We start from the raw sequence: 12,092 nt of genomic DNA, 5'->3' as shown, positions 1-12,092 counted from the left end.
AAAGTAAGTGTCTTTTGCAGGTGACATGATCTTTATAAATAGCTTCTACATTTGAACACAGAATCAGTCGGTGAGATTTTTGATGTCAGAAGAGTTCTACATTTTATTTTTAGGGGCGGAGGTTATGGAGGTGTTTTTGTAGTTAAAGGCAGCAGGTTGTGAAGAAGCTGTTGCAGAACCTGTTGGATCGGATGCTGCGAAGCCTCCTGCCTGATGGGAGGGGGACAAACAGTCAGTGAGAGGGGCGGGAGGGGTCCTTCATGATGGAAGAGGCTCTGCGTACACAGTGTGCCTGGATGGAGGGGAGAGAGACCCCCATGATCCTCTCTGCTGTCCTGTTGTTGGGTGGTCAGCCAACTTCCTTCTGAAGTCGACAACCATCTCTTTTGTTTTTTCCACATTTAAGTTAGAATCTCGAAGATCTCAGTTTTGTTCTCTTTGGCGGCACCTGTGGCGATGAACGGTAATTGCAGGAGCACACTTCCCAGATATCCAGACAGTGCTGCATGTGTGACGTCCACGGTTGGCTCCGGTTGTAACTCTTGATTTTCCTGGCTGACGGTCGCTTTCCTTTTCAGACTGTTTGCTTCATCTGAGCGTCGAGTTTGTTTCTTCTTCTTTGGATTTTCACTTCTTGTTGAAGTTGTATCTGTAGTCATCCATCTTTTCTTTGTTTGTTCAGCCATAGTAGATTACTGTTTACTCGCAACTGTTTCAGTTCTAGTAGGACCTTGCGGTGCAGTCTGCGAGGTGAAAGCAAAGCAACAACTAAAGGATGTTGTGACAGTAGATGTGTGATTTTTGAACTCATACCACCAAGCAAGTCTAACTGCTGTGCATGGGAACTATCAAAGAGGTGATGTATAATATTGTACAACAGTAGTCATCTGGAAACCATCGGGACACGTGTGTGTCAGCAGGTGAATGCAGGGATTTTCCCTGACGCATATGAAAGTGAAAGCAGCTAAAACAAAGATGTGCTTCTTATTTTGGCAGGTCCTCATTAAAGTGAGTGAAACACAGCGATCACTCAGTCAATGTACCTGTTTTTAATCGATAAACCAAACTACCTGTTTGTCATTTTTATAAAAGATCAGTGAAGTCTGGTCGTTCAACAGATGAGACTCCTGATCAGTGATTTCTTTCTGTTCCTCGTGCCACCATACATTTCTCTTTTGAAATAACACAAAGAGCGGCTCAATGGTCCTACTCGGGCACAGGCCTGTTTTTGTCCTCGGTGATCACACACACACACACACACACACACACACACACACACACACACTTGCACACACACTCACGCACAGAGCCTAACTGTATTAATAGGAGTCTGTTTTGTGTCAAGCAGGTCTTAATAGGATCAGTGTGAGAGACATGGAGCTGTCTGTCAGTCTAAGTTCATTAACTGATGATAGATGACCTGTTCTGTGTGTGTGCGTGTGTCCGTGTGTGTATGTGTGTGTGTGTGTGTGTGTAAGAGAGAGAGAGAGGTTTGAATGTGTGCTTTTAGGAGAGTATTTTCCCACTTGTGTGTAAATTCTCTCCCTCTCTCTGGTGTAATTTATAGCCCTCAATCGGAGGCCTTATCAGGTGCAGGACACATGGATGCCTCCTTCTTACTCCTTCTCTCCTCCTCCTCCACCTCTTTCAACTCCTGCACACCTACTTGTATTTTCCTCTCCCCCTCTTCCTCTCCTTCCTCCTTTCCAATCTTTCTCCTCTCTTATTTTTCAATACTAGAGGATGCCTTCTTTAATTGCTCTCATCCTCTTCTTCCCAAACTTTACCTCCACTTCTTCTGCATCTGGACCAAACCGCCATGCTTTAATGTCATTTTCCTCCCATCTCCTCCCTTCACTTGTTTCTAAACAGACTTCATTTGCAGGACAAAGTGTAAAAACAAATTAGTAAATTGAATCAAGTGTCAGTTCCCTGCAAACAACCAATCTGGTGACGGTTTAAGTTTTTGTTCCTAAATCCGAACATTTTCTAACTCCAACCAATCCGTGTGTTTCTCAATAACCTTACTGATCAGGTTTTCCCTTAATCAGACTGATCAAGTGTTTTTAAATCCACAACAGATCTGTGTCATTTCCCTACATCCAACCCATCTAATGTGTGCCCCCCTACTCCATCATGTTTGTGTTCCCTAAAAAACAACATATTTAAGTATGTGTTCCCTAAATCTGAACAATTTAAATGTCAGTTCCCTACACCCCACCGATCTAGTGTGTGTTCCCAAAATCTAATTAATTGACGTTGTATTACCCAAATCTGATTTAGGGAACATAAAATCAATCTAGTGTCACATCAAACCATTCCTGCGATGTTCCCATAATCCAACTGAAACTGTGAGTTCCCTGAATCCAAACAATCAAGTGTCACTTTCCTCCATGCAACCACTAAGATGTGTTTCCTAATCAGACTCATTTGTGAATATGTTCCCTTAAACAGTCAAGTGTCAATTCCCTACATCCTATCCATCTAGTGTGTGTTCCCTTTATCCATCTTATCATGTTTGTGTTCCCTAAATCAGACGGAACAAGTGGGTGTTCCCTAAATCCCTACCATTACTACAATGTTCCCAAAATCCAACTGATCAAGTTTGTGTTCCTGCTTTTAACCACTCAGATGAGTATGTCCTAATCAGACTAATTTATGAATATGTTCCGTTTAACAATCAAGTTCCCTAAATCAGATCAATGTAAATGTCAGTTCCCTACACCCCACCAATCTGTTGTGTGTTCCCATAACCTAATTGACCAAGTTTGTGTTACCTGAATCTGTATGTGTGATTAATTTGTCTGATTAAGGGAACAAAAAAACAATCTGGTGTCGGTTCCCTGCATCAAACCATTCCTGCGATGTTCCCATAATCCAAGTGATCAAGTTTATGTTCCCTAAATCAGACTGAACAAGTGTGTGTGTGTGTGTGTGTGTGTGTGTGTGTGTGTGTGTGTTTCCTAAATCCACAACAGATTGTGTGTTTGTTTTCTGAATCAGACTGATTTTAAGAGTGTTCCCTAAAGCTAAACAATTACGTCTCAGTGTTTAACATCCAACCTCTCGGGTGTGTGTTCCCATAATCCACCTGATCACGTTTGTGTTCCCTAAATTAGACTGTTTAAAGCTACTGTAAGAAACATCATATATTGTTTTATCTTTTTGCTAACCTGGCTTGTACGAGCGGAAGTAGTACTGTCTAATACACAGCAAGATTTAAATAAAGGCGCTTCCAGTTTGTGTGCCGTACGTCGTTGTCATATTTTAGTTCCCCGAATCAAACAGAGTAATTGTGTTCCATGAATCCAAACAGTAAAGTGTCAGTTCCCTACTGCCAAGCAATTCGGTGTTCATTCCTGCAATCCCAACTGATCAAATCTGTGTTCTCTTAATCAGACTGATTAATGTGTGTTCCCTAGATCAGACGTATCAAGTTTGTTTGCCATAAATCCAATTTTCCATCAAGTCTTTTTGTCTAATCTTATGTAAACCCATAAAAATCTCTTCTCTTCTAATCTGGTCTACAAACAAGTAGCCTAAAGGTACTTTTGTTGAGGTAGCGACTTTTGGTTTGACTCCAAACGGCTTTCTGTAACTGAACCAGTTTATTTCTATTGTACCACCACACAGAGACACACACAAAGACACACACTGACACTCAAACACGGATAAGCTGACATTCCAAATGACTCGACAATGAATGTAAGCTGCTCACTATACACATACTGACACAATAGAGAGCCTATTGAGGAGAGATTTGTGCACTACAATGAACGAGACAACTGTGAGTGTGTGTGTTTGTGTGTGTGTGTGTGTAATGTAAGCCAAAACAGCGTTCGCACATTTCAGTCGACCTGGATGAACTGATCTACCTGTCACGTCTAAACACACCCCTTCCTCCCTCCCTCTCTCTTTCTCTGGTGATTTGAATGTCTCTCGACCTGTGTCTTTTCCAGCCTGTCCTCATGTTTAAACAACAAAATAGGTTGTTTTAGTGTCATGCCATCTAGCTCCATTATCAGGTAACCTGTGACCTCTCGAACTGACCTTTGACAGATATAACATGAACCCAGTGTGATGACAGAGCGGATTAGTGGTCAGCAGGAGGCTTAAAGGACCATTACATTTCACAGACGCATTAAAGGCTCTACAATCATGATCAATAATGTTTAATGACATGGAGCATGGAGAGAGAGAGGATGGTTTATGCTGCGGTAGTTGATTATAGACTCTGTACAGTAATATTATAAAGTATGTAAGTGTTGAAAGCCATGAAAACTCACATGGCAGGGGTCACACCTAAAACCACCAACGGGTAAAATGTACATGCTATTACAATGTGTTGATTTTCAAGGTACAAGGTTCATTTATTTATAATTTTACAACACAAAGTATAATGAAGTGTCTTTATCCAGTTTATAAAATGATGACATGAAAATGAAATATATATACAACAATAAACTTTATTTGCGAAGCACTTTGTGAACAAGGTGCTTCGCAGAAAACAAACCAAAGGACAGCATCCAGAGACCTCTCCACCCTCAGACTCACCTTCACTCTAATGCCTGATTTACATTCATGCATCTCTTCCTCTTATCCATGTTGAATTGGAGTTTATGACTTGATGAGCAACTTGATGACACACAAAGGTGTTGCCATAGCAACATACAATGTATCAATCTAATAGCACAAAATGAATAGTGCGAAAATGACGGTGTTCTATATCTGGGTACATTTGACCTGCCGGCGGTTACAGGTATAAATGGCCATTTTTAAAATTTGGCTTTATGTTGACATTTTTAACAATAGGGGGCGCTACCGAACACACGTTTAGGAAAAGTCAAAGACTGGGGGGGCTTGAATATTTCCTGGAAAGAAGTTACAATCAGAAAACAGCTGTGGGTAAATTTTACCCGTTGGCTGTACTTGTGATTTTAATAGATCAAAATGTGGATCTGAGGACTAACGTTGTTTCATGTTTAAAGTTAACTATTCCAGCTTCAGAGGCAACGATTATGTCAAGAACAATCAAATGCACTCTGGATATTTGAATTTTCAGATTTTTATGAATTTGAAATCACTTTTACTGAGATTCATTTTTTGATAAATCATATTTCTGGTGTTGGTTTTATTGGTAGTCTTGGCGATGACAATATTTTGCTGCACATTTATTTTTTTACTCTCCGCCTGCATTTAACTTCCATATATCTTTATATTTCAGTATCAACTCTGATTGATCAGCTGATTTTCTGGCTCATCTGTTTTTCTTCCCTCTACATTATCATCTCTGAGTGAAACTTTCTAAACTGTCGCCTTCTGCCGTGTCGTGTTTGTTTCCTGCCGTCTAAATCTCTCTGTGTCTCTTTCTCACACAGATATGGAGGAGAGAACGAGTGCAGGTTCATGGGCGAGTGGGAGCCGTTCTTCGAAGGTAAATACTAACAGCAACACTGCTTTCAAAAGTTATTCACTTATATCACTGTACAGAACTAGGCTACTTCTACCTTTACTCAGGATATCCTACGATGTCATCATCATGTATCATAGTTAGACCTCTGAGGACACTTGTGGCTCTACGCTTCCAAATTTGATGACCTTGGTGCATGGCCATGTTAGCAATAAAGCATGTTCACCATCTGGTAAGACTTTCAGAATAAAGCAAGTTAGCAAACGTAATGCGCTACGTGTGGTTCACATTTGGTGACCTTTGCATATGCAGCAATAACAAACATTTAGGTTGCTGTTAGGAAAAGGGTTGCAGTTTGGTTACCTTCAGGCAGCAGATCTACTTAGTTAGGTGAAGGAAGAAGATGATGGTTGGCAGAAATGGAGGCTGAAAAGGAAGTGTGCACAAAGAGAGTGGGGTGACAAAACAAGGACCATTGTTTGTCAAGTGGCATTCATCTTAGCTCCTCGACTATCATGACCCCCCAGATATTTGAATTGTACCTGCTGTGTTATGAATTTTTAGTCAAACAGATCTTTCCGGTAATCAGTCTTAACGCGGTATTTTCCAATAATCCTAATTTAATAGTTTGTGACACTCCCCCTAATTTAGGGAATGGATGTAAACCATGCAGTGTCTTGGTTTAAGACTTGGTTGCGTTTCTCCCCACATCCCAGTCATCTCTACTATTTGATGAAAAGGCTTGAAAATATCCAAAAAACACTTAAAAGATTGTGTCTGATCAATCATCTGATTGCTGAAAATCAGAGGAGCAGATTCATACCTGTTTTCACTTTCAGCCTGACTTTTCTGAAATTTAACAACATTAAATAAAATGTGTAACACTTTTTTTCTATGCTGCAGTTTTACAATTAAAAATATGTATTTGAAAGTGATTTAAAATATAAAAAATGAGGCCACCCAGCAGCAAATTCATTACTGCAATTACAACAGTTTGTACCGTCACTATAGATAGCCTCACTGCTGATACTGCTCCCTGTGCAATTATTGCTATCTACATGTAATAAGGAAATATAATTATTGACCCCACGTGTCTCTCTCTCTCTCTCTCTCTCTGTCTCTCTCTCTCTGCAGAGTTATGCAGAAGGGTCTCAGTACATGGCGTCACATGACAGCCTCTCGCCTCCCTACGCCAACTCCAGGCTTGCAGGTACATCACAGACGGAGTGTGTGTGTGTGCGTGTGTGTGTTGTTATTTTGCGATGCTTTTCTTTCTCTCCATCAACTTTGGATTCACTGCTCTGCTGGGTTTTGATCCGATGGTGTGTGTATTGTGTGTGTGTGTGCAGAGAATTAGTGAAACACTACATACACCGGAGGAGACAGGTCATCTGGCATGCAGTTTCTCTCTTTCTCTCAGCCCGCTGTGTGGAAAACGCTAGGCGGTGTGTGCTCATTTACCCATGATGCTCTCTGCCTCTGGCTCTCCGATGTGGCGCCAGTTGTGAGCAAATGGCCACTGACACAGATAATCTGCCTCTCCCTCCTGCACACATACACACACACACACACACCCAGAGTCACACAGACATGTATAATCACTCAAACACACACATGCAGATGTACACTCTCTCTCTCTCTCTCTCTCACACACACACACGCACACACGCACAGAGCTTAATTACCTTTGACTGGATGCATCAAATATGGAAGATGTCAGCTCTCAGCGATCTGACTCTACCTGCTCTCTTTCTGCCTCTCTCTCAGCTTTCTGGTTTTCAGTGTGCTCACTCTTTCTCTGCTGATATGTTTGAACTAAAATCATTGCTTAATTAAAAAAAACAAACTTTATTTAGGAGCTGCACCTTGTCTATCGTCTGAGCCTCTGTTAGACCAAATTTTCGTGTTACCAGCAAAGCCTTCCCCATGAAGGAAGGCTGCCTTGTTGGTAACGTCTGCTTATGATGCAGTCTCTCCTATGTTGCGTGCAGCAAACACAGTGAAGTGCATGCTTTCCATGGGTTGTTCAGCTTAAGTAGTCAGCAGATAGTGTCCATAATTAGCTCAGGTTCAAGTACAGTAGTTTGGAAAGGGGTTGTGTTTTGTTTTTGCAGTGGTTTTATCATTCTTTACTGTAAAATCTGGAATATAAGAAGCAGCCTGTTATCTCAGAGGGAAGAATGTTTTCAATAGCTATTTATTAATAATGTGTATATACGTTTTTTCAACACTATTTCAATGTTTTTTCATTCAAACACACACAAATTATAGCCTACCATCTGTCTTCACCATGTCGAGTTTGTGTTCCTGCTAGCTAACGGTGCGTTAGTTGAGGTAACGGTAACGTTGACTGTTGCGCATGTCCGTGAAGAAGCTTTAGCTAATACCATAACACCTCTCTCTGCATTTTATACTGGTATATTGGTCGCACAAATATATAAGACACAGCCCACTTTTTAGATGTTAAGAAAAAGTATTAAAATGCGTCTTATACACTTAATTTAGCAGAACCTTAATAGCTAGTTAGCTGCTACAAGCTAGGCTAAAGCAGACTGAATCAGGCTTAAGTAACAAGAGGCCTCTCAGCAACAGAGCCAGTCTGGCTTCTGTCTTCCCTAAACTGTTGCCACAAGGTTGAAATCATACTGTCATCTAAATAATAATATCACACTCTTGTAGCCTTCATTAGAGCCAAGGGAGGCAGACCAAATCCTGAGAGAAGCCCGAGACCTGCAGCTGTGTCGTAAAACATCAACTTTCCGAGGAAGACCTTGTTTCAGTTTTTTCAGCCTCAAACTGTTTGTTCTGACTGAACTGACAGTTTCCTAATAAAAGGAAAAACAAACATGCATCAATTCTGTTTGCACAAATGAGATTCTCTTTGAAAGTATCCAGTTGTAACTCAAATCGCATCAACTTAAATTAGAAAGTAATAAATTGGGGCTTCCCGGTTCAGCTCGGTCCGTAGAGCAGGCGCATATTAAGTAAAGGCAAAACAATCATCTTTTAAAAAACATTATTTAATATTAAAACTGGATCTTATTCCTGCGATCGTCCCTCATTTGAACGTGCAGGGAGGAAACAACAAGAGAAAAGAAATGTGAAACTTCTGTGTGTTCTCCAGTAGAATGATCCATCGTGTGTGCCATGTGTTGTGACAGTGTTGTGATTATGGTATGGAGCCGCACAGGCAGAGAGGAAAGAGGCGATGCAGAGTCAGAAATGGAAATATTGCATTCTTCATCTGGCACACGGGAGCCGCAATTTACTTTGATAATGATAACACTAAGAGACAGAGACAGCCACGGATATGGAATATACACACACACACAGTTTCACCATCGCCAACAAGCATGTAGAAAACATCCTTTTCAGTTTTACCAGAGACTCTTCTGATCAGCGAAAATCAGATTGTTTTCTGTCTCTGTTGGCTTCTTCTTTCGCTCGTTCACATGTCCTATTGGAAAATGTTGAGTGTCCGAGTTAATACAACAAACCACAGAGCTGTCATTACAACCAGGGACAGTGTTTTACCCTGTCTGAACATCAGAGAGCGAGCTGACTTCACGTCTTTCCACAAATGTCGCCACAGAAGTTTGAACTTGATACACTGACTGCTGGGTCATTCTAGTTAAAGCACTAAGGGTCGGTTCTACAGTGTTACTGTGTGGATGCTCATGGATCGTTGGATGGATGGAGCATTGCTGGTGGTCTCTCTGGATGGGTGAGTTTGCTTGCTTGCTTGGTGGAGCTTTTTGACCACCATAGGAAGGTGCTTTTTATGTTTCGGTCAGGGTTGCTTTGCAGCTACTAGCTGGTTTACGGGATTGATAGATTGCTTTGCTTGTTTTGGGGATCTCTTCGGTGGTCTCTATGTTATACTACCATATTTTACAACCCTCTAGAGTTCCCCCTTTTGTGTTGCCCTGTTCATGTTCACTCCTGTATAATTATCCTTTATTTCTCACCTTTACTTTATGTCCAAAGTGCTGCCTGCTTCCATTTTGTGCCCCTGTTATCCATTGGGGTTAATGACCTAATTCTGATACATGATAAATGTTCATCCCATACTTGCCAAAGTCTTTTTGAATTTCCTGTCCTCTTCATCAGTCGTTCTCAAAGTGGGGTCCCCAAACTGTAGCCTGGGGGGCTGCAAAATAATTACACTAAATGTATATAAAATAAAAAATTGTGCTCTATCACTAAAAACTGCACGTCTACAGATGAGGACCATTTGCGCCAATGAAACAAGCAGATTGTGTCCGTTACTCCCGCCCACTTCGGCTTTGGACCAATAGAAACTGACATGATTGTGACACATCAAGTCAATCTGTCGTGAATCACTCAACTCACTCAGGTAGCAACGAACCGTTCCTGCGCCTGTTAATTTTCTGAAAGCTTTCAAGATCAATCAAATCAATGCTGTCAAGTTAAGTCCTCAACAATCAGAATAAAATGAGCCTCTGTTTTAAAGTATATAAGTGGTATCAACATGATTCAGATTGTAATCTGTTTCACTACGAACCAGGTCTGACGTATTTAGGTTGATAAGTTTTACAGTACAAATAGTTCCCTCCAACATGAGTTATAATTACAAAACATTTTTTAAAAATCTTTTCATCTCCTCTTTACAGTATCTTTTCTTTACTTTTGTGTGCAAACAGAAAGCAAGAGAGAGGAGGCTCTGAAACTCTAATATTTACAGCGTAGGACCCACAGACCCCCTGCTTTGGTCTCATGGTTGGCTAGTATTATTTAGTCTTATCTTCTGCGTGCGTTTTCCATTAAAAAATGGAGGCAATGCCTCAACAAAGACAAACGACAAACCATGAGTATGTAATGTTACTGAGTCATGCTTGACGCCTTTTCAATAAATCAGAAACATGAAGTTTGGGGGACAAAAGCTTCCATTAAAGCATAAAAACCTTTGCGTGGTAGAACACACTTGCCTTCACAGTGCAGGCCTACTTCAATGAGCTTATAAAGGGGAAGCATCCAGGCCTGATCCAATAGAGAGGACGAGACAGTCCCAAGGTGATCAGCAGGTTGTTTGTATGTATTGCAGATGTTAGCTGGTTGGTTGGATGGTTCAAATGAACTTGAAGCAAATCAGAAGTGTGTTGTCTCAATGCAGAGTGTATCTGAGATCTGCAGTTGGATCCACAGCTCCTCCAGTCAGCATGCAGAAGTGTTCTTGAGAAAGATACTGAACCACAAATTGCTTCCAAATTCTGTGCCATCTGTGTGTGTGTGTGTGTGTGTGTGTGAGCGTGTGTGTGTAGATAAGAGATGCCATAGGGTCAAGAGCTTTGACTGGTCCGAAGACTAGAAAGGGCAGTCCAATATTTGGTGGGCTGACACATCTCTGAGGAGCATCTTTACTAATGATACCCGTGAACCCAGATACACTGTGTGAGTATGTAGGCGTTTAAAAAGAATCAATCAATGTCCAGAGTGAAACATTGCAATGTCAGAGACCCTTAGAAGCATTGTTGTGCACATAGCAGTGTTGAAGCAACAGCGAGACAGGCTGTAACCTTTCCCAGTCAAATCTAAAAATGGCCAAAACCAAAAAACCTGTTGGGAAAAGACGAGGCAGCGCTGCCTCTGTAAGCTGCTCTGTGAGGGATCTGACCTTCATTAAAGTCTGTTAAATAACGTGTGAATCAGACGGCGGTAACGCTACGTTACAACCTGCTCTGCTGGTGCGCTGGGATCTTACAACCAAATATGAGCATGACACATACTTTTACCTTTTCTGTCTGTGTGGAAATCTGTTGGTTTGACATCAAAGATAACAAAGAGAGGCATAAATATTTGATTCTCGTATGTGAAACAAAGCGAACAGGAGTTCAGTGTGGTGCTGTCCTGAATACAAGAGGGGAAAGGAATAAACATGTTACGATGACTGTCAGCCATTAGTGTCGATCGGCCCAACTTAAATAATGTGTATAAAGATCTGTGTCACTGTCGGGACATGCTGCTGCTGCAGAAGCACTTTGTTTCAGTTCAACTAATACAACGTTTTGGTTACGGTACATTTAATGTGAGCTGAACATTACGAACGTGTCACCTCAACACTGAGCGGGAGCATATGCATCTTTTTCTGTTAAGATGCACCAAGCAGGTCTCCGACCCATAATCCTTTGCATTCTGTGTGAATAACTGTAGTGGGCTCAGATTACTCGCAGGTTGGAGACTCTGGATTCTCACCTGAAATGAACTCGTAAAAGAAGAAAGAAACACTGCAGAGTTTAATGAACCCGACATGAACATGTGTGAGTGTGAACGCAGCCCCTCTCTCTCTCTCTCTCTCTCTCTGTGTGTGTCTCGCTCTCCCCCTCTCTAACCTTGTCTGTCTTTCTTAACCCCCCACCATCAGATTAGAGTGATGTTATGCTCTAGATAATCAGCGAAGGGATTAGTGTCATCTCAGCGACCCCACTAGATTAATCTGCCGACACACACACACACGTACACACACTCACAGAAAAACACAGTGATCCTGCAATCAAAAGATGTGTGTGTGCGTGTGCGTGTGTGTGTGTGTGTCGCCTGTGAATGTGGACATGCACTTACATATATGTTTATGTAAGTATGCACATGGTTGTGTTGATGCTTTTGTTTGATGCACATGTATCTTCATGTGTGTTTGGGTGATTATTGCGTCTGTGTGAAGCCA

General features: G+C 41.4%; 1 protein-coding gene across 5 annotated transcripts in view; it reads left to right on the top strand.

The window, feature by feature from the left end:
- LOC138605018 (transcription factor 4-like) overlaps nucleotides 1-12,092 on the top strand; it is a 248,899-nt gene that overhangs the window by 52,364 nt on the left and 184,443 nt on the right. For all 5 annotated transcript variants that reach the window (XM_069677083.1, XM_069677082.1, XM_069677081.1 and 2 more), the window contains exons 3-4: nucleotides 5,379-5,434; nucleotides 6,545-6,620. In XM_069677083.1, coding sequence (XP_069533184.1) covers nucleotides 5,379-5,434; nucleotides 6,545-6,620 — 132 coding nt within the window. The remainder of the gene's footprint in view (nucleotides 1-5,378; nucleotides 5,435-6,544; nucleotides 6,621-12,092) is intronic.

Source organism: Semicossyphus pulcher, unplaced genomic scaffold (assembly GCF_022749685.1).
Source record: "Semicossyphus pulcher isolate SPU_LCO1_2020_fin unplaced genomic scaffold, fSemPul1.0.p SCAF_28, whole genome shotgun sequence".
Lineage (NCBI taxonomy): Eukaryota > Metazoa > Chordata > Actinopteri > Labriformes > Labridae > Semicossyphus > Semicossyphus pulcher.
Note: the sequence above shows the minus strand (reverse complement) of the source record. Positions and strands in the feature narration are given on the sequence as shown.